The sequence below is a fragment of the Dasypus novemcinctus genome, chromosome 22 (genome assembly GCF_030445035.2).
Source record: "Dasypus novemcinctus isolate mDasNov1 chromosome 22, mDasNov1.1.hap2, whole genome shotgun sequence".
NCBI classification, from domain to species: Eukaryota; Metazoa; Chordata; class Mammalia; order Cingulata; family Dasypodidae; genus Dasypus; species Dasypus novemcinctus.
This window is the reverse complement of record NC_080694.1, coordinates 5,551,067-5,574,914: the sequence shown is the minus strand read 5'-3', so window position 1 is coordinate 5,574,914 and position 23,848 is coordinate 5,551,067. Positions and strand designations below refer to the sequence as shown.

Here is a 23,848-nt window from a genome sequence, read left to right as displayed (position 1 = left end):
TTCATATATGTAGCAGCCCTCTCTCTCCTGTTAAGATTCTTGAGAAAGAAATTTTCCTCCTTTGTTGTTTTGGATCAGGTCATCCTAATATATCCTCTGATAAGAAGTCACTGTATTCTGTTGATAAAAATCATCTTGGTTATGCCCCTTGTCTATACAGTCTGTCTCTTAAACCCTTGTTGAAACATGTTGCAGCTTTTGACTGGTTCCATATATAGATATTCTTGACTCATCCCAGTTAATTCTAGGTGGAATATCTAATAATCAGAGGCTGGTGATTTGAGAATACTCCCTGACAGCTCTGAACTTTTAACAGAAAATCACCCAGGCTAGATGGCTTTTCAGTGACCCATTTTGTTATTTAAACACTAGTTCCAAGAACTAGTTTCATTCTCATTTCCTGAGATAAGCATTTTTCTGACACTCCTGATATACTAGATTCCCCATGTTTAGCAGACATGCTCTAAACTCTCTAGTCTGTGTAGCCCTGCTCAGCTTTCCCTGTTTCTGGTTATCTTCAACCTCTCTGCCATCTCTATCTCTTGACATCCTCACCATTTGCAAATGCATATATGAAGCATCACTACCCCATGAAACTTGACTGAAATTGTGCTCTTATTAGTAACTTTCGCACACTCTGTCACACACATCTTGTTTTTGAATAAGCCCATCACCTTCCTTATAAATGCTTTAACTTTTTAAAATTTAATTTAATTTTTAAAGATTTAATTATTTTTCCCCCTTCCCCTCTCCCTTCTGGCTGTTTTTGCTATCTGTGTTGTTTTCTCTTCTCTAGGATTCACTGGGACTCAATCTTGGAGACCTGTGATGTGGGGAGAGGTTCCCTGTCAGTTATGCCACCTCAGATCCTGGTTTCTTTTTCAAAATATTTTTTAAAATATTCATGAATACACAGTGTTTTTTAATGATAAAGTTGTATATAGATGGCTGTAACATAATTAAGGTGATCAAGAGAAACACTAATTTGAAAGTGACCGTGGTAGCTGTTGAGGGTAGGGAGAGGGAAGAAGAGAAATGATTTGTGGAATTTTCAGGACTTGGAGTTGTCCTGGGTGGTACTGCAGGGGCAGATGCTGGATATTTGTTCTACCTTGGCCCACTGGGAGGACTGGGGGAGAGTGTAAACTACAATGTAAACCATTATCCATGTGGTGCAGCAGTGCTTCAAATGTATTCACCAAATGCAGTGAATGTCCCACAATGATGAAAGAGGTTGTTGATGTGGGAAGAGTGGGGTAAGGGGGGTTTAGGGTATATGGGGACCTCTTATATTTTTTGAATGCAACATTAAAAAAAAAAAAGAAGAGAGAGAAAAAAATTAAATAATAGTGATAAAATGGCCCAAGAGTTTTCCAGATTTTGTAAAGATGAAACCTAGGTTCATATTTCAGTTCATAGTTTGTTTTTAAAAAGGTAAATGAACTCAAGTTCTGTATATACCTTAGAAATTGAATTTTCTCCCTTAATATTAAATATATGCCATGAAGCTGTTCAAAACACTGGGAGCTCTATATGCAATGACCTTGTAGACTGTACAGAGTTCTCTCAGTATTTGAAAGAGCAGAAGAGTATCAGGGATATGGACATAGGTTATTTAGCCATTAGCCTGCTGACTAAAGTTAGGGTTGTTTCAATTTTATTTGTTTTATTAGGGAAAAAAGTATTCAAATAAGTTATCAATATATCTTTAACCACTTGCAAATTATTCAGCTAAGGGCTGCTGACCCAAAGTACCAGAACTCTGTTGGCTCTTATAAAAGACATTTATTGGGGGTAGAAGGTTACAGTTACCAGGCCATAAAGCAAAAGTTACTTCCTTCACCAAAGTCTGTTGCCACATGTTGGAGCAAGATGGCTGCCAACATTCAGCCTTCCTCTTCCTCTTAAGGCTCTGTGGTCTCAGCTTCTTCCAATATCAGCTGTAGGCTGGGATAAGTCTCTTCTCTCTCCCAGGGCTCCTTTCTCTCTGGGTTCAGCTGCTCTGGTCTCTCCACAAGGTAAGCTGTAGACTATCACACTCTCTAGGCTTTTTCTCATGCCCTGGGGCTTGATTCTCTCCAGGCTCAGCTGCATGCTCTCTCTGTGCGTTTACTTCCCCAGGCTCCAGCTCAAAACTCCTACTAATTCTTCTGTCATATAGTTTTCTCTGTAAGTCCCTGCCCACCAAGGGGGTGGGAACTCAATGTCTACTGACATGGCCCAATCAAAGCCCTAATAATAATTCCAACATGTTCAGAGGAACAGATCAATTCACAGACATAATCCAATATCTATTTTTGGAATTCATAAACAATGCCAAACTGCTACAGTTTGTACTACTAATTTTATTCAAAAGAGGACTAAATTTGGGTCTAAGAATTTATTATTAAAATGTTAGAAACTGTCTAATATTCTGAAAATCATGACCCAATTTACATATTCCTACCAATTGATTAAAATGCCCATTTCCCCATCTCTTAATAGCACTGAATATAATCAGTCTTTTCATTTTTTGACAATTTGGGGATCAAATTTTTGTTTTAAATTGTTCTTTATGAATCACAAGGGCATTCATGTTTATTTTAGATGAAGTTTGTTGTCTTGTGGAGATTGCCTCTTCATAAATGCTGCCCAGATTTTCTTTGACATCTTACCTTTCTATTGAGTCAAGGACCCCCTGGCATGCTATTTTTTCCCACTTTGCTGATATATACCCTAATTCTTTATTGTCTTCTTTCCTTGTTTATGGCTCTTTTTAATATACAGAACTTTGAAACCAGCATGTAGTCAACTCTGTCAATCTAGGTTTCAGGGATGCTTAGTCTATCTTCCCCTGCCACATGTTTATGATAGTATTGGCATATTTCTTTATAATACTTTGATATAATAATTATATTTTTATATAATTATATTTATAATTATATATAATAATTATATTTTTATAATTGAGCCTTGATCTATAATTATATATAATAATTATATTTTTATAATTGAGCCTTGATCTACTTTGAAGTATATTTTATATGTGGTGTGATATAGGGATCTAATGTTATTTTCTTCCTAAAGGCAGTAATTTGTCCCAAAGTCATTACCTCAATTTTTCTAATTTATACCATATCTTATATATTAAACACCATTTATTTTCATTTTTATCAATTGTTTTTTCTCTTCTCTTAATTTATTATAATTTTTACCAAAATTGTTATACTTGAACATCGTTCAAAAATGCAAATAGTTCCAAATCCTTGCTTCTGATCTGAAGGGAAAAACAGTCTTTCAACACTAACACTGGGTTTTTTGTAGGTGCTCTTGATCCAGTTGAGAAAGTTTACTTTTATTTTTAGTTTCCTGAGAGTTGTTATAACATGAGTGGTGTTGAATGCTGTCAAATATTTTTTCTGCATCATTTGGTAGAATTCTGTGGTTTGTTTTTTCTTTATTCAGTTTATGTGGTAGATTACATTGATTGACTGATCTTCAAATATTGAACCTGTCCTTAAATTTCTGAAACCCCAGTGGTTGATGTATGATTCTTTTTATATATTGTGGGATTTTATTTCCTAATTGTTGAGGATGTTTGCAACTATGTTCATGCAGGATAATGGTTTGTAATTTTCTCTTTTTTTACAGTTTCTCTGGTTCTGTTATCAGGGTTATTGGTTGTATTAGTCAGCCAAAAGTAGTGCTGATGCAAAGTACCAGAAATCTGAGCTTCTAAAAGGGGTATTAACTTGGGGTAGAAGCTTACAAGGCCCTAAAGAGTTCAATTCAAGGTTATTTCTTCCCCCAAGTCTGTTGCCATGTGTTGAAGCAAGATGGCCGGCAGTCTCTGCCTGGTCTCTCCTTCCTTCTTCCTCTTAAGGCTCTGTGGGCCCAGCTTCTTCTGATCTCAGCTGTAGGCTCACCTATGGCTCATGTCTCTTTCCCAGACTTTTGCACTTTAAGCCTTCTTTCTGTCACATGGCAGGACTGAAATGACCAAGTTCTCTCCTCTTCTATATTATCTTCTGTGTGTCTTCCTGAGTGAGTGTCCATTTATATTGCCCACCAAGGGGGCAGAGACTTAAGTGGTTGAATCACAGCCCTAATCCTAACACAATTTAATCAAAGATATCTTAGCTGAATCTAATACAATTAAAGGGTATCACACCCAGAGGAACATACCAGTTTACAAATGTAATCTCTCTTTTTGGAATTCATAAATAATGTCAAACTGCCATATTGGTCTTACAAAATGGATCAGGAAGTGGTCCTTTTTATTTTCTTGAAGATATTGTGTAGGATATGTGCAAGACTTCTTTCATCATTTGACACAATGAATAAAATTATACTAAAATCAAATAATATTCAGAGATTTATGAGCTATAAAGTTAAATGCAAAGGAAACAAAGACAGAGCTAGCCAAACACATTTTCACTAGTGAATTAAACTTTGTAGTGGTTGAACTGCAATTTCAGGATTTTATGAGAAATGAGCATTCCTTGGGATGATTAACAGCAAATTCAACCCTTCAATTATGGCCAAGGAGCTAAGAAATGAGTATGATTGTAGAAAATTACAGAGAGAACATCAATATCTGGATTTTTTCCTTAAAAAAAGGAAACTAAATAAAACTATGAGGTTAAGATATAATAAATTTTATGTTGGCTATCTGGATGCCACTGCTATTGTATCCTATGTACATACATATTTCACAATAATAAAAAATGAATTTTTAAAAAATAATGAATTAATATTAGAAATAAAAATAACCTATTGCCTAAATGAAGCTCCACGAAACAGTTTAATTGGTAAATAGAATGATATAAAGTTGATTACTTGGTGGCCTTTAAAAAGATAGAGATCCTAGTGTGGCTCAACGAATATATTGGGGTCTAATATAAAATCTGTCAATAGAATAAAAGATCTAAAGATCTCTCATGTCCTATCTAAGAGGCTGATTAATAGAACATTTTCCATGTTAGATGTACTTGTTTCCCTATGTAGTATTTTTAATTCAAAGATATAAATTCTCAGTGACTGGATTTTAACATGTAGTGAGTTTAGGCAGTAGGATAAAACATTTAGGTAACAAAGTTCTAGCATATTCTCCTAATTTTAGTAGTTAATATGGAATAGATGTTTCTTAGCTTACAGCATAAATTTGAGGGAGGTGTATTTACCACTCTCAGACTTATTTCTCTGAGGGATGTACTCAAGGTAACCTGACAGGCTGGTCCTTTTGAGTTTGCTGATCACTGCAAGTCACTCCTATGTCCCAAGGAACCACATCAAGTTTTACACCCTTCCCATTAGATAGCTACTTAACTAGGCTCTTTGGGGCTTCGCCTTTGCAGTGCTCATTAAATGTTGTCAGCCCCCCCCATTAGCACATTTAATGATCTCCCAAACACTTTCTCTAAGTACCAGTTCCTCTCTACTGAGCCTGGAACAAAGACATGCAAGTTTCCAGTGCTCAGCAGTCTGAGAATGTCAGAAAACATTAGACTCAAAGAACTCAGAGTAAATTTTAGATTGCATCTTGCTTCCAGACATGATGAAACCTCAAAGACTTATCACATGGTTTATCAATCTCATTATGAAAGATGTACTTAGAGGTCATACCATGTGATCTGCTTCAGTAGAGTGGTATGATTTATCTTAGGGCATGCACCTGTAAGAAATGCCCTACTGGGCCAGAAAAAGTGATCACCTTAACTATTTATTGTACATCACTATATTAGAGAGGACTGGGGGCTCTCCCACCTTGAATATTTGCTGTGTCTTCTAAAAATTTCAAGTTTTCTTTGCATCTGTACAGTGACCATAAATCAGCTCACGACCTGAGAAGAGCGTTTCTTTCCTCAGGGGCTGTAACAGGTGGAGTATAAATGTCCTTTCATCTTAACCATTTTATACTGCAGAATATTTTACTTTGTAATTTGCAGTTAGCTGAATATCTCTTCTGAATCATAAAGTTTTGCACATTTATTTAATTCCACTGGGAATTAAGGTGTTTGTGCAGACCCTCACAGATGGATACAGTTGGGCCTACCATGACCCTTCTCTCAGGTCAAAGTCCCGGGAGAAATTATTCAAAGTCAATGTCAAGTAAATATTAATAATTTCCACTAGTTTCCCCATTTCCTTCCACCCTTCCCATATCCAAATCTCAATTTCATTCCATCTTGGGCTAGGCTAGGCCATGTGATGGTAATACCTTTATATAAACAAAGTTTGGAGGTGAAGTCTGTCGGCCTTTTTCTGGCCTGTCCACACATAAACCTCAGTCTTCTACATAAATCATGCTCATGATAAGGAAGGGCTCCTTACAGGAAAATCCTATAAACCAGAGGGAGAAAAAAAAGACAGTATTTCTCAACTGCAGCTAAGCCAGACTGCCCACCTACCATCTCTAGGAGGAGCTGTTCCTTGGCAGGGCCATCTGTCCTTCCTAATTATAGATTGAAAAGGAGGTATCCCAAGTGCTTTTCCTTTTTCACACTTAAAGCTCTTCACCTTCTCACCTTTAACCCAGTTCCTGCCCTTATAACTGATCCATCACTTTAGCATGGAGTGGAAGGGGCAAAGCTTCCTATTGAGCTACTCAGGAGGACCATATTCAAGTTTCCTTGTAAACCTGAATGCATTTAACATCCAGGTCTCAGTCAGCCAGGGTACTGGATCCACAGGACCTCCCAGTGGAGCATGGCTGACCCTCAGCTTAGTCCTTAGGGGCTCAATTGCCCACACTTGCCAGTGTATCCACATGTTCTGGGACAAATGAGATCTACAGTTAAGACCTTCACACCTTTAAGAGGTGGTCCTGATATTGCCTAGGGTAGCACATGATGCCGTTCACCGGAGGCCCTTGGTTGTTTCTCATCATGAAGTATGCTCAGTGAGTCTACCCTTGGGCCAGGACACAACATTATGATAGATAACAGATGTGGCATCATTCAAATAATGTTAGTTTCTATGATGTGAGACTAGATAGGAAATGAATGGGCCAGCAATACAAAGCATGCAGAGCTGCCACAGTTCTCCTCCCTCACTTTTCTTATCTTTCCCAAAGCAGGGAATCAAATAGCTCTTTCAGAATACTGGGTTTCTTAAGAGCCTGCAGCCTGGCATTATTTTATTCAACATTCATAGCTCCTTTAAACAGAACTTTTTTTAAATGTAAATAAATTCTCAAATAGTCTTATGGGCTTTAGAATGCTGAAGAATATAACAGTATGTTCACACCTACAAAATCTAGAGGCTGCTGTTGGCACTTAACAAACATTATTTAAACTTTACAATATATTTCCTATGGAAAATCTTCAAGAACTTGATATACTGCAATTAAAAACTGTTTTTCATTTTAAAAACAATTTATTGAAGTATATCATTTATACACGAACAATCATAAACAAAAACTATATAGTGAAAGTTGTGAAACAAACATACATAATCTCTTACAGGGCCCCTATATAACACCCACCACAAATACTTTGCATTGTTACAAACATTTGTAACAAATTATAAAGAGCATCCTCAAAGTAGTCCATATCTTACATTTGGTGTATTTCCTCCTGAACCCACAATATATATTTTTGTTCATAAACCATATAATTTATTCAAAGTGTACAATCAGTGCCATTTGATGTAGTCACTGAGTTGCACATTCATCACTTCAAACATTATTTGAGCATTTTCATTATCTCAAAAAATACAATAGGTTTCAATCATAGAAGAGTATATGTCAGAAACCAGCATCGAAAAAAAAAGAAGAAACAGGAAAGAAAAGAATATTTTAAAGATTTCATTTGATCGCTCTGAATTTACAAAGTGAATTAGTAAAATTCTCCTCTTCAGAATTGTATTTTGGCACTGATTTTCATATCTTGGGGGAAAATTCTAACCTTCCTTACAAATTAGAGAAACAGCTGTGAAATATTTCTCACTTGTAATTTTGGAAATAGTAAAAATGCTGCACTTGGCTTCCATGATTTCTGTGGACACATATTCTCAGTGGTGTTCATGTATATCTAAAATCTTCACATTGCCCGTTTACATTTATTTCCATGATCTGGTATTTTAAGAGGCCCAAAATATTATTGAATATAGGCTATGCTACAAAACTCATGCCTCCACTCTCATAAATGGGGCCACCATGTCTCTTTCTAGTGATACTTTAAGTAAATTTATACCAACTCTCTGTCCTATTTTTGATATATCCTTACAGCAACCCCAATGCCAGGAACAAATTTGAAAAGTATATGTAAGTTCCATAAACTTAGTCCTAGTCCTTCTAATGTGAATCCAAATTGCCAGGTAAAATTGATCAATTTCATGCAAATTTGATCTTCTAGGGTGTAAAAATGTTCCACTTTGCATGCTTCTATGCAAAAGGGAAACCTTCCAACTGAGTTTGATGTTAATCAGGAAAACGTGGGAAAATATAGACACCTTCTGTCATACTGAGATTATCAAACCTTTATTACATCAGCTTCCTAATCATGGAAACTTCAGTAGTCATTTAACTGGGATTTCTATATATATATGAAAAATAAGAAAGTTCCCAATCTGCTTCAAGGCATGGAAATGATAATGACCATTACTTCTAGATAGAGAGCAAGGCACTGGAGTTTCTTTACCCTTTTTGAGAATTACATGAAACCAAAGAAAAAAATACAAACTCTCACATGATGCTATAGCATTATCCACTAATAGGAACACTATCTCCATAATACAATGTGTAAATATACAAATGCTCAGTGCATCAAGGAAGTCAAAACATTCTTCACTTATCAAATGTATACACCATTCATTTATAGGACAAACTTTTTGGTTATTTGAGAAAATATCTGTGTTTTCCTGAATTGACTGTTTTGAAAGAAATAATATCAAAATTAGCCACATGTAATATTTAACCCAGTGTATATGGCAGTACAAGAAGATCAATAGGACTCTGGGTTTTCATACTAAGGAAAAGCATTTTATGAAGTTTTGGTTCACTATATAACATTAAATTTATCTAATTTTTGCTTTTCATGAGCATTGGTTTACATTCAAAACTAAAATGAATGTACAAAAATGCCAAAAATGTTAATTAACTGGATGTGCACAGAGTCTATCAACACGGATGCCTGTAACTATCTTACTGATTTTATACTTTGTTGCTATTTCTTATTTCTTAAATAAATGTGTCTTGGGAGAGGAGTTAGCAGAGAAAAGAAAATCTTTGAGTCTTATCCAATTTATCCTTCAGATTTGCCCTTCCTTAGCACCTTCACAAATGTCCTGGCCACATCTTTGTTGTGAAGGCTGTAGATGAGGGGATTGAGCAGAGGGGTGAGAATGGTGTAGAAGGCTGACACCATCTTGTCCTGGCTTGGGGAGCGATTGGAGGTGGGCTGCATGTATATGAACATCGCTGCTCCATAATACATGCCCACAACACTCAGGTGCAAGGTGCAGGTGGTGAAACCCTTCTGCCGACCCTCCCCTGAGCTCATGCGAATGACAGCCACAATCACATGAGTGTAGGAGACGATGATGAGCAACAAGGCAAGAAAAGCATCACCATACAGCAGACAAAGGCAAGTGTTTCAAATATAGACATATCCGTGCATGAGAAACTAAGGAGGGCAGGCAAGTCACAGAAGAACTGGGCGATCTCGCGGGAGCCACAGTAGGAGAAGGATAAAGTGGCTGCCACATCAACAGTCCCATCAAAGGATCCAAGGACCCAGGAAGAGGCAGCCATATGTCTGCACATTTTTTTGTCTCATGAGGTGGGGGTATAGAAGAGGGTGGCAATTGGCAATGCAGCGGTCATAGGCCATGAGGGCCAAGATGAAGCATTCCACACCAGAGAGGGACACATAGAAGAATATCTGGGCTTCACAGCCTCCCACAGAAATGAACTTCCTGCAATGCAAGTAGCTGTAGGCCATTCTGGGGACAGTGGTACAGATGAGCATGAGGTCTGTGAGGGAGAGCTGGCTGAGGAGGAAGTACATCGGTGTGTGGAGCTGTGTGTCCAGGTAGATGAGGAGAACCAGGAGAGCATTTCCCAAGAAGGCCCCTGTGAAGATGCTGAGAACCAGGGAGAAGAGGACGATGTGACTGGGTGTGCGACTGGACAGTCCCAGTAGGCTGAAGTCGGGGATAAATATCTGATTCGCCCATTCCATGATGGGCATCGCTTTATGTAGAACCACAAGAAGTTATAAAAGGTAAATATCTGATGAGTGATTTTCCACCTGCTGACTCTGCATTGTGGTCTTCAGAACAACATGTAATGCATGCCTAGAACTGTGTCCTGAATGTGCAGAGTGCAGTCTTTGCAGTCAGGTAGGATCAGTTGTACTCAGTTCTACAACTACTAACTTTCATCTCCTTTGCCAAGCTATTTCCACGTGCTTCATTTTATTTCCTTCAAAAAGGAATGGTATTTTTCATTTTATTTATTTTTCATTAGGAAAGTTGTAAGCTTACAGAATAATCATGCATAACATACTTGAATTCTTATAGTTATTTAAGATGATATCAAATATAAACCTTGGTATCTGGCAAAAAGCATGTGACACCTCAAGGAACATATAACATAGAATTAGATATGAGTTTGTTAAAATATTTTATATCAATATGAACAGATTGTATAGCAGAGGAACAAACCATTTTTTAAATGAATACAGAACTGCTAGGTCCTTGTAATGGGGCTAAGTGAGGGGCCCCGACTTAAAGTTACTTGGCTTCAGGGTAAGTCCTCCAGGGGCAGACATGAAAGAATGCAGAGAGACCTGAGAACACAGAGGTTTAAAAATGTCCTTTCTCTTTCACTGAAAAACTTTCTCTGAAAGGGGCAACACTACATATGCCGGAGGCCTAAAAACCAGGAAAGGTGAAGTTACAACAGTATTTTCAGGTAACATCAGGAACCTGTGCAATTTTTAAGCAGTTGCATTGAATCAGGGGAGGGCAGATTGAAAGATCAACCTTCCTGTAATGCTAAAATAAATCATGCCATGAGGTTAGCTGGGTTTCTCTTCATTGCTGTTTAAGCAGTTGAAAAACTTGTAATTGTTCAGTTTGCTTTTGTCTAATTCTTAGTAAAACAAAACAATTTTCCTTGAGCAGTAAAAGGTAGCATGGCCTTGCTCTTACAATGATAAGGATGTATCTAGGGTTTTGGTATATCCTGATTTAGGTGATTTTGGCAAAAGCACAGAGTATAGAATTTATGTAACTTCCCCACGTCTTCGCAAAGTTTCTTCATTGTTGAATGTGTGAAGAGAAATCTAAGGATACTGCTATCCACAAACTGAAATCTAAGTGAAAATTTGTATTCTTCTTTCTCATCCACCATCACCTCTTAATGATGTATTAATTGTGTTATTCACATACTATTCTGAGTTTGTGCTTCACTATCTGTACTATTGTATAAGTCATAGTCTTATTTAATCTGTAAATTTTGTCCACAAATGAAGTCTATATGAATGTATATAGTAATACGTCTTGGAAAAAACAAATTATTACTCGAGTTATTTTACTTTGCAACACAGGCAATATGTAGCTGGTGCTGATTTCCAGGTTCTTAATTAAATGATGAGAAAGAATTTCAGGATGCACCATGGTTATGAGAAAGTTTGAAATGAGTTTTATAAGGGGAAAGTACACACTTGTGAATGTGATCACAATTCCAGTGGAAATGCACTCGCTCTGTTCTAGGGATGCTTGTTTTACGGGCTTTGGGGTGAAGGGATTGGGTCTGTTCTGATTGTCATATTTGAGTCACTGCTGAGGAGAGTCATTGATGGTTTGATTTCTAGGGTTGCTGGCAGTGGCTGGCTTCTGGCTCTGCAGGATTTTGCCAAAAGAGATGATATGAAAGTGGGTGTCCGTTGCACCTCTATGTCAAGAGGAGGCTCAGATTCCACATGGTTACTGGATGCAATCCTCCTGCTTTCAGTTGTAGGCACTCTAGGCTCCATGGTGTGGTGGTTGTCCTTCTTCAACTCCATCTTAGCTGAGTGAGGTGAGTCCAATAAATCAGATTGTAGGAGCTGGATTCTGTTGAGGCTCAGGGCCTGGCTATCATATTGTCAGTAAAAAGATTCAATCCCCTAAATATAACTTAAACCCCAAAACCAACTACAACTCCAGTAAAGTAGCATGATAGTTTTATGAAAAGAGATCCCCTCTGCGTCCAGTTTCATCACACAGAAACACCAGCTCCAAAGAAGGGCCATCCGACATGGCAGTGAACCCTATCTGCCATGACCATAGAAGCCGTGGGTCCCTTTAGCCCTCAAAGGAACCAATACCTGGGGATTGTATCTACTTTATCTGTCTCTTAGACTCTGCTCAGTTGTGCATAAGGGCAATCCTTCTGACAGCCTCCAGACTCTTTTTTTTTAGAGACTCATAGCCATATAAACTCATTTCTCCTTTCTATTTCCCCCTTACATTAGATCAAACAGCATTTTAAAGTCATATTATTCTATGTAGACAGGGATATTCTACTGATCTGCATCGAACCTTCAATTCAAGGTCATTTTCCAGTTGCATTATCAGTTGTTACTTGATAGTGATCCCTCAGTGCCAGGGAGGCTCATCCCCGGGTGTCATGTCCCACGCTGGGGGGTAGGCATTGCATTTAGATGCTGAGTTAGGCTTTGAGACTGGCCACATTTGAGTAACATGAAGGCTGTCAGGAGGAAATTCCCAGGCACAGTGCTGCTCTAGGCCTTGTTCTTATTTCAGGCATATAGGCTCACAAGCATAGTCATTAGTATCAGGGGCTCACTGTTGGACCCTCATAGAGGTGCAACGGACACAACCAATCCAAAGACCACAGAGAAAAGGTGGCATTGGAGTGGGAAAAGTGGACATGGTGGATGATGGGTATGGGGAATGGCAGGAAGAGATGAGATGTGGAGGCGCCTTTGGGACTTGGAGTTGCCCTGGATGGTGCTTCAGGGGCAATCACCGGACATTGTAAATCCTCCCAGGGCTCACTGGATGGAATGGGGGAGAGTGTGGGCCATGATGTGGACCAATGACCATGAGGTGCAGAGATACCCAGAGATGTACTTACCAAATGCAATGGATGTGTCATGATGATGGGAGTGAGTGTTGCTGGGGGGGGAGGGGTGCGGTGGGGGTGGCGGGGTTGAATGGGACCTCATATTTTTTTAATGTAATATTTTTATAAAATCAGTAAAAAAAAAAAAGAAAGAAAAAGAAAGAAAGTGGGTGGGCAGCAGTGGTGCGCCTCCTGCCCCAAGTTGCCTTCTGACAACACCGCTTCTGGGTGAATGCTGTGAGCTGCCCCAGATAACTTGCTTGTGCAAGTCAGCAGGCTGTTGCCTAACATCATTTATTAAGTGGTGTTTCTGTAACTCATTGGGTTTTCTGTCCCTCCCCCTTATCTCCCTATTCTATCCTGCCTCACAATACTTCAAAATGGTTTGTTCCTCTGTGATAGAATTTGTTATTATTTATATAAAATATTTTTAAAAAATCATGTCTAATTCTATGTTATATGTTCCTTGAGGTGTCACATGCTTTTTGCCAGACACCATGGTTTGTATTTGACATCATCTTTAATAACTATAACAGTTTAAGTTATGCATGATTATTCTGTAAGCTTACAACTTTTCTAATGAAAAATAAATAAAATGAAAAATGTCATTCCTGTTTTGAAGGAAGTAAAATGAAGCATGTGGAAATAGCTTGGCAAAGGAGATGAAAGTTAGTAGTTGTAGAACTGAGTATGACTGACCCAACACTGGTTAGTGATGCAACTGGAAGAAAACCTTGAATAAAACGGGGAAATAGTAAAGACAAATGAGATTCTATGGCTAGGAGACTTTAAAATGAGTTTAGAGGTCATCAGAGAGGCAACAATTATGCGCTTCTATGCAGGATCTCATAGAAAGTCAAAGTATATACTCCAAATAGTGGGTTTCCTGAAGGTTATGAAGATACCCAGTTCCTATGGCCATGGTTGGTAGCTCTGGAGTTTGTTGTCTTGCCTATGATTCCAACTTTGGAGTTTGTACTCCCAAGTGTGACAGAGGTGGGTTCAGATATGACTTCTCTATGCATGCCTCTTCTACCCCTTTAATTGAACCTATAGTTGGCAATGAACTTGGTAGGTGTATGTCCAAGAGACTTGAATTTATGAGCTGTTCATGTGCCACTTGGGCCTTGAGCCTCAGCAGAGTTGCAACACCTACTCTCTAGTTCATTGGACTCATCCAGGACAGCTAACAAGGTGGTGAGGGTGGACAACTACCACACCAAGGAAATGAGAGAGTACAGTTGCAAGCAAGAGAGTATAATTCATGAGCCATATGTGATTAAAGCCCCCTTTCAATTAGTGGTAGAGTGTGCATCACCACAGCAGAGTACTCAGAATTGGGGAATAAAATATGGACTAGAGTGGTATTCTACTATAGACTTATTGTGTTCCTAGCAATGGAAGAAATTATATCATTGGTGTGGCGACAGTGACAACTAGAGTTGCTGAAGGCAGGGAGAGGGTAAAAGAGGTATAATAGAAGGGCAATTTTGGGACTTGGATTTGTTCTGAATGACATTGCAAAGTCAGATATAGGGCATTATATATCCTGCCAAAACCTATAGAATGGAGTGGGAGAGAGTGAATGTAAATTATAATCTATACTTAGTGGAAATGCTCCAAAATGTTTTTAGTTGCAATTCATGTACCACACTAAGTATTAGAAATTGTTGCCATCCTGATCAAGTCTTCCAGAGTCAGTCCTAGCCTACTAGCCAAACAAATTTGACCTTCTCCAGCATACTCCCTAGTTTTCCAGGTATCTTAAACCTCTTCCTTTTATATTGGGGAATATAAAAAAGATTATTTCCTTTTAGAATACTGGCAAATGTTGCTCCTTCCTCCTACATCCCAGACCTGGATTATTCTTTGCATCAGTATTTATATGACTATATTATCTTTATGGAACTATAATGAAATATCTTCTCAGAGAAATTTTCTAAATCCAACTCCCCTTCCACTACGTTTCTGTATCATTGCCCTGTTTTATGTTCTCTTGAATATTGTATCATGTTTTATTTTTTTATTTCAAACTTTTATTGGAAATTTAGTTGTCTTTTATTAGCAAAATTGTAAATTCAGGGAAAAAACATGAGAAAAATACTGACACTCTTCATACACCTCCCCCCATTGTTAACTATTTGTAAAAGTATGTTTATTTATTAAAATTAATGAAATAAAAATATTGATATTGTATCATTACCTATCACCCCTGTTTTACATTTTATTTCCTAGTTTGCATTATACAGTATTATAAAAACATTTTATTCTAGTAAAATATTTATACACTTTAACTATATTCAAATATAGAATCAAGTGCTGTTATTATGCTCATAATATGCTACCATACTCATCATCCATTACCAAATATTTCCTATCACCACAAACAGAAACTCTGTATAATTTAAGCATTAATTCCCCATTCTCTACACCCACTGTAGCCCCTGGTAACATATAGCCTAATTTCTAATACTATGAATTTGCATATCCCAATTATTCTATTTCAGTGAAATAATACAATATTTGTACTTTTGTGCCCGTTTATTTTATACCACATTTTTTTCAGGTTTCACTCATGTTACTGCACATATCAGGACTTCATTCCCTTTCATAACTGAATACTATTCCATTGTATGTATATGCTGCAGGTATCACCATTTACCAGTTGATGGACATTTGGTTTGCCTCCATCATTTGACACTCTTGAATAATGCCAGTATGCTCATTGATGTGCAGATATCCCTTTGAGAACTGCTTTTGGGTATATAACTAAAAGTTGGACTGTCATTTCATATGGTGATTTTAAGTTTAACTGTCTTTGCCACTGCCAAAATACTTTGCTCAGGTGCTGCACCATATTAAATTTAAATCCCATCAGCAATAAATGAGTTTTCCTATTTCTCCACATCCTCTACAATTTGTAATTTTCCATTTTATTAAAAATAGACATTCTAGTGTATAGGAAATGGTATGTCAATAGGGTTTTGATTTTCATTTCCTAATGATGAATGATGCTGATTATTTTTTCATGAGCTTTTTGTCCATTTGCATATCTTCTTTGGAGAAATATCAATTCAAGACTTTCAGCAAATAATTTCATTGGATTCTCTGCCATGTTGCTGCTGATTTGTAGTATTTCCTTACATTTCTAGATAGTAAATTGTTATCACATATATTGTAGTTTCCAAACATTTTCTCCCATTCTGTAGATTTTTTTATAATTTCAAGATAAATTTCATTGATACATCAAATTATTTAATTTTTATGAAGTCACTTTCATCTATACAGTCTTTGCTTGTTCTTTCTTTGGATGAAGGAATACTTGTCTAAGAGAAGTTATTAAATCTTATCACTTCTGTTTTATGTTTTCTTCTAGGAGTTTTATATTTCTAGTGCCTAATTCTAAGTCTTTGATCCATTTTGAGATGATTTCTTTATGTAGTATTATATACGCATCGACACTCAGTCTTTTGCATTTGAACATTCAGGTTTCCCACTATTATATTTTGAAGAGAACAATTTTTCACTATTTGACAAGGGACTTGGGATTCTTTTCAAGTCAGTTGTCTATAGATGTGAGGGTGTATGTCTGAAATCCATTTTTGCTCCACTGATCTATATATGTGTCCTTGCATCAATACCATGATGCTTTGATTACTATGGCATTGTGATAAGTTTTAAGATCAGGAAGTAGGAGTCCTCCATATTATTCCTCTTTACTTTTAAAACATTTGTGGCTATTTGGTGTCCCATATACTTTGATATTAGTAAATATTTTGTTTCCTTGCTCTACTAGTTTTGTTGTGGATTTTTCAGGATTTTCTTTACATAGGACCATATCACATGCATGGGAAATTTATACTTATTCCTTTCCAAATTGGATACCTTTTATATCTTTTCCTTGCCTAATTGTTCTGAAAGGAACTTCCAGTACAAGATCGAATAACATTGGTTATAGCATCTTTGTGTTCCTGGTCTGAGAGGGACTACTTTCAAATTCTTGCCATTGAGAATGAAGTTAGCTGTGGATACTAAATATATACCTTTGATCATGTGGAGGAAACTTACTTCAATGCCTACTTCTAAGAGTTTTTAACAAGCAGGATTGCTGGGGTTTGTCACATGTGATGACCATGTTCCCTCCCCGCCCCCCAATAGTTCTGTTAATATGGTTTATTACATTAATTGACTTTTTATATTGAACTACCATTGTATATTTGGAATAAATCATACTTGATCATGATGAATAAATCATTTAATATGCTGTTGGATTTGGTTTGCAGATATTTCCTTGAAGATTTTCACCTATCTTCAAAAATGATATTGAGGGGAAAATAAAATTAATGTAAAAAATGAACTATAGTTAACAACAATACTTTAATTCTCTTGCATACAGGTCAAAGATATACTATGTTTATAATGTGTGGTATGGAAAATATGCCAAATATCTGCTAAGTAGCATAGTTAGTGATAATAGCCTGATGATATTATTTCATAATCTGTAACAATGTTCTAAAGTGAGTGGTATGTTGATGAAGGGGTGTTGAATGGGAATGTTACACAGGTGCATGATTGCTTTGTAAGTACACAATTTCTGTGATAAAATATATTTTTTAAAAGATATTGATCTGTACTTTTACTTTTTGTGGTATCTTTATCTGGCCAAGGTATGAAGTAATATTGACCTCATGGAATTCGATAAGTAGTGTCCCCAAGTCTTAAATTTTTAGATTTTAAGCAGAATTGGTATCGATTATTCTTGGGAAGTTTGTTAAAATTTACCAGTGAATCCATCTTGTCCTCAGCTTTTTTGTGGAAGTTTTCATTACTGATTCAACCTCTTAACAAGTTATTGGTCTGTTCTGTTGTGATTTTGTATTTGATATTGAGTCATTGTATGTACTTTCCATCTTTTTGATTAATTTGCCAATATAATCTGATATCCAATTTTGGTGTAGAGTTATTCATAGTATACTCTTATGATCCTTTTTTTTTTTTTTTAATTCCTGGGGACTGATAGTAATGGGCCCAAACCTAATCACATTTGATTTTATTTCTGTGCTTTTTCCAGTGTCAATCTGTTAAAGTTTTGTCATTTTCATATATTTTTCAATGAACCAACTTTTGAATTTTCTATTTCTCTTTTTCATTTAGTATTATATTTATTTCCACTCTTATCTTTGTTATTTCCTTCATTCTATATGCTTTGAGTTTGGTTGCTCTTCTTTTTCTAGATCCTCCGTTTATGTATATAGGTCTCTGATTTCAGAGATTTCTTTTTTTTTAAAGAATAATAATTTAGAGCTATAGATTTCACTCTCAGAACTGCCTTGCTGTGTCCCATAAGTTTTGGAATACCATGTTTCCATTTTCATTCACCTTATGATATTTCCTAATTTCCTTTGTGATTTCTTTTTTGACTCATTGGTTATTTAGGAGTACCTTGTTTCATTTTCCACATATTTGTTATTTTTGCATTTCACCCTCTCTGATTGATTGCTAGATGCATTCCATTGTAGTCAGAGAAGATACATTGTGTGATTGCAGTATTTTTTAATTTGAGACACTTTTTGTTATTCTGCTGCTGTCAGGTAGTGTTCTATATATTTTTATGAGGTCTAGTTGTTCTAGAATAGCATTCAGTTTTTAAATTTTCTTCCCTTTTTTTTTTCCTTCAGTATAGACGTTCTAACGATCGAAAAAAGGTGTTTTGATGTCCTCTACTATTAATGTAGAAGCATCTATTTCTCCCTTCTAATCTAGCAAGAGTTGCTTCATTTATTTTAAGGCTCTGTCACTTGGTTCATCTATAATTATTCTGGTTAGGTGACTTCTTTAATTAGAATACTGTGACCTTCTACGTTTCTTTTAATAGTTCTTAAAGTCTATTTTTTTAGATATTATTATAGCTACCCAAGCTCTACTTTGGTTACTACCACAAGATATTTTTCTTTCTTCTTACTTTCCTTCTAGTAGTGTCTTGAAATTTAAGTTGAGTCTCTTATGTATAGCAAGATTTTATAGTTCTGTCTTTTAAGTGGAGAGTACAATTTTTTTATTTTTATAGTAGATATTGATAAGGTAGAAGGTTTCTCTGCCTTTTTCCTGATTTGCACTTTTATATCATATATGTTAATCCCCAATTCTTCCATTAATGCCTGCTCTTATATTTATTATTTTTGTTGTACCACTTTGAGTCTCTTCTCAGTATATTTTTCATATATTTTCTTTATGATTATCATGTGACAAAATTTGACATCTTAAATCTATAACAACCACATATAATCTGATATTAACTTAATTTCCATAGCATGTACATACACTGTTCTTATTTCCCCTTATACCCTAAGCTTTTCCCAAAAATTCAATTTCAGAAAAGCACCTTAAAGTATCTTACACCATCATCTTGGTCAATCAGAAATCTCTGATTTGTACAGATATCTAGTTTTAAATGTATCTTCCATAAGCAATATGTATTTAGATGATTTTCTTTTCAATATGACTACTGACAATTTCTAATTATAAAGTTGAACCCACTTATTTTGTTGAAATTATTGATGTGTTTTGAGTGAATTCTGTAATTTTTTAAAATTTCATTTTCATTATACTAGTGTCCTTTTACTTTCTATTTATTTATTTATTTATTATTTTTTGTTACGTCATCTTGTTATGTCAGCTCTCCATGTGTGCAGTGCCATTCTTGGGCAGGCGGCACTTTTTTTGTACTGGGTGGCTCTCCTTACATCTTGTGCTTGGGCTCCCCTATGCGGGGGACACCCGTGCCGTGGCATGACACTCCTTGCGCACATCAGCACTGCGCATGGGCCAGCTCCACAAGGGTCAAGGAGGCCTGGAGTTTGAACCGCGGACCCCCCATGTGGTAGGTGGATGCCCTATCCATTGGGCGAAGTCTGTTTTCCTTACTTTCTTTTTAAATTAAAGACAGGTCTCTTACTGAAAAATAGATTTGGAAAATAACTTCTTCCCACATGATAAATGGCATATAGAAAAAGTACACAAATATTTTTCTTATTGGGGACTGATGAACCACAAGTTCAGGAACAAAACAAGGATGCTTTTTACATCACTGCTAATTAATATATTATCTGATCTTCTGACAAGAGAAAAAAAGGAAATTAAAGTCATCCAAATTGTAAAAGAAATAAACTCAATCACAGTTGACATGATCTATAGAGAATATCACAAAGAATCTCAAAGAAAATTATCAGCACAAATAAATGAATTTATAAAAGCAGTTTACATGATTAAGTTCTAAATCTCAGCAAGAACTTTGGGAATGGAAATTTTTTTTTTTCCTACTGAACGTTTATTTTCATTTGAAGATAATGGAAATCATATATAAAACATGGACAATATGAATTCTTCTTGTCTGGCAATTGTCCACATGAATCTGTTAACCTTGAATTATTGATACAGTATTGTTTAATAGAAAAACAGGGCAATATGGCAGTTAATTAGCAACCAATACTGTAAACTAGAGTAGATACAAAATTTAGTCATACAAATTAATCGCCATTACAAAAGGCAATTGTTTGAGCTAAGAAGGTACAAAAACTGGTAACTTCCATAAATATAACAAGAAACAAAGTGAAGAAATACATAACAGACGGTTTTTCGTATATAATACTTGAATATGCAAACTAAGACACCCGTGGCACATTACACGCAAGCAGGCATATGACACAGCGCCCACCCACCCACCCGCACATCCCCGTCCCACTCCCCCCTTCTCCCCCCGCCCCCCCATGTGGATTTCCAAAACATGACAAATTCTAGAGTTACAAGGACAGGATGCCGCACGGGAGCAGCAAGACGGCGGGCTCTGAACTGCTGGACAAAGAAGGAGCCTAATTGACAGTTGTAAAGCATTAGGCGTCAGACAGAAACTTGTCAGTAACAGCTGTTGTTGGGTCCTGATTGATAGTGTTTTCATTCTGACGGCTGAGACTCCGCAGACAGTCGTGGGTCTGAGGAGAAGCCCATCACAAGCACACACACACACACACACACACACACACAACGGGAAGTCATTTAACAGATGGCTGAGGTGCACTCAGTCACAGTATCTTAAAAAAAGATAATATTCTACATTTAAGGAACTTGCAGGGAAAGCAAAGCCTAATAATCATTTATTTTTCATAGATGATGAGCACAACAGGACAAAATAAAAGCAGGAATTGTATATCTGGTCATCAGAATAAATGTGTGCTGCTCACGGATTACACATGTTAAAAAATAGTCAAGGATACTGTAGACAAAATTGTATATGAATTGCTATGAATTGTTTTTGATCCATTCCATTAAAAAAACATAAATAAGTGTTTAATGTTTCAAAGGTAATGATTTCATTAAAATCCACCTATAAGATTAAACCAGAAAAACTGTATTTGAAAGACATTAAGGGCCTGACATTTATCTTCTGGAGAATAAGGTACTGCATCACCCAAATAACACTGTATACAGTGGTTTTTGGATATCAGTCTATATTACCTAAAATAAAAATTACAAACATGTTTTTATTGCCCAGGTTATAGGGAATAGTTTTCTATCATTTGGCCAGTTGGTATTTCACATGGTCAAATGCCTATAAAATGTGCTTAAGTGTATTAATCCACAATCCTCAATATCAATAGATTATTCCTGATTTAGAAAAGGTCAAAGATCTACACCTCAGTAAAACTGTACAATGATCTCAACATAATTTTATCATTTAAATTAAATGAATTAAAATTAGTTCCAAAGACTGAATCTAGACCTTAACTCTATTCTCTGCAGCCCCCAGCACATTTTTAAGGGCACACTGAAACCCCTGAAAATAGAGGTTTATAATAGAAGTACTGATAGACCTTTGATTGTTTAATAGATGGAGGCATTAACAGGCTCCATTAAACTACATTAGCACTTAATGGATGAATATACAGATGATTCTGTCTTTGAGCTTTATCACAATCCATGCCAACCTAAACCTATGCCAGTTCAAAACTAGATTCAGTTCAGCTGTTTTTAAAATTTTATCTACTATTTTAAAAATTATTTTCTCTATATCAAACATAAGATTTTTAGTTTGATTTTATGCAGGGTAATCTTTCCATTAAAAAATATTTGAGGCCTTGATCAAGTAGTAATTAGTGGTGCATATATTGTGCCTAAATTTCCTCTAACCCCTCTCAAAACCTTAAGCAATGTTTTAGCTCTTCAAAGAGGGAAGAGAGAGAGCTGTCAGATCTAATCATATGTCTTTAAGTTCTTCAAAGTTAAAATAATAGGATATTCTTTCCTGATAAGGTGATTAATTAGTTGTTTCCCATTTTTCTCCCATAGTTTATAGCTTATATAAGGACAGTATACCAAAAAAAAAAAAAAATGACCCAAACAAACAAAAACTAAACTAAAGACAAAAAAGAAAATAAAAAAGCCTAGGAAATTAGAAAATGATGTACATATCATGTAGAGTCCCAGCCATATAACACTCCACCCCTAAACCCAGGGAAAATAAGTCAAGGTACTGTGAGTCTTTTTGAGTCCTTCATAAGGGATTTGATTTCCATGAGCCTCGAATTCCATCCATTTTAGGACAGAGTATTTAAGAGATGCTTAGAACAACAGAAGGAAGAGACATGCGGTGAAGATAATTCGTGGTAAACAGAGAATAAATTCTCTCTCAGTAGTATGTACTTGACATTAATGCCAACGATAATTTACCTGGCTTAACAGAATATTCACTTCAATAGAGATGAGAATCTGAGATAGCTAGAGAAAAATAGATACTGAAGCCTTTATAGTCCTGATACCAAAATAAAATTAAAATGAGAAACTAGCATGATAGGTTCAAGCCTTCTGGGAACCCATTAACTTTGCCAGATACCACATTCTTACAGCTTCATTGTCTTTGTCTTCTAACAAATTTATCAGCTGAGAGAAGCTGTCTTTCAGTGCATCCATGTCATCCAGAGAGCAGGCCTGCAGAATCCAGTGTTTTCCACGTGCAAGTGGTTCAAGTTCAAAATATTTTTTGACCTCTTGTACTGAACGAGCGGCTGGCTTGTCTTGATGATTGGCCAATATTAAAAAGGGTAAAGTGCATAACTGTGGGTGCTGAAGAGCTGAGTGCAGTGTATTTCTAGCAGTTTCTAAAACAACTTCTGAAGAGGCACTGTCTAATACAAATATTACCCCTTGAGATCCTTGGTAGTAGCGGCTCCAGTATTTCCGGATATTATCAGCCCCTCCAAGTTCTTTTACATTCAAGATGGCATTTTGGAATGGCACTGCTTTTATACTAAAACCTGTGGTCGATACAACATTCTCGGGGCTTTCGCTGCAGAGCTTTGACAACAGACCGGTCTTGACAGAACCTGTGAGACCTATGCAAACCAGGTCATATTCTGGCCTTGCAGGCTGTGGTCCCTTGCAGCAAAGTGCTCGAAAACACAGATAATCCATGTACAGAAACGCCTCACTTACCCGGAGATCAGACATCCGGCAGCCTAAAGCATCTGGAACGGCTCTGAACCCGGAAAAAAAAAGCAGCATCTCTGGCTGCAAGCGAGCAGCCCCTGAAGACAGGAATGGAAATTAAAAAGAAATGTCAAGAGCCCTTGGGAACACTCTGGTTTAAAGCTTTGTATGCTGTGGCAGTTTGTGAAATCTGCCTTAGACCTGCATAATTGTAACCTCTGGACTGACATCACAACATACTTTGAAATCTCTAACACTTAAATTATTTCTTATTTAAATGTTTCTGCTTTTAGGTCAAGAGGTTTTCAAAAT

The 23,848-nt window shown here is 36.5% G+C and overlaps 1 protein-coding gene and 1 pseudogene across 1 annotated transcript; both read right to left on the bottom strand.

The window, feature by feature from the left end:
- Nucleotides 1–9,224: 9,224 nt before the first annotated feature.
- On the bottom strand, nucleotides 9,225–10,163 carry LOC101419196 (olfactory receptor 2M2-like; annotated as a pseudogene).
- A 12,709-nt stretch (nucleotides 10,164–22,872) lies between these two features.
- LOC101419633 (ADP-ribosylation factor-like protein 15) lies at nucleotides 22,873–23,574 on the bottom strand. Its single transcript, XM_004475754.4, has one exon. The coding sequence runs from the start codon at nucleotides 23,555–23,557 to the stop codon at nucleotides 22,907–22,909; it is 651 nt and encodes a 216-aa protein (XP_004475811.1). The 5' UTR covers nucleotides 23,558–23,574; the 3' UTR covers nucleotides 22,873–22,906.
- Nucleotides 23,575–23,848: the final 274 nt, after the last annotated feature.

Bases quoted from the DNA above. Each gene is read 5' to 3' on its own strand.
- LOC101419633 (XM_004475754.4), bottom strand. From the start codon at position 23,557: ATGTCTGATCTCCGGGTAAGTGAGGCGTTTCTGTACATGGATTATCTG.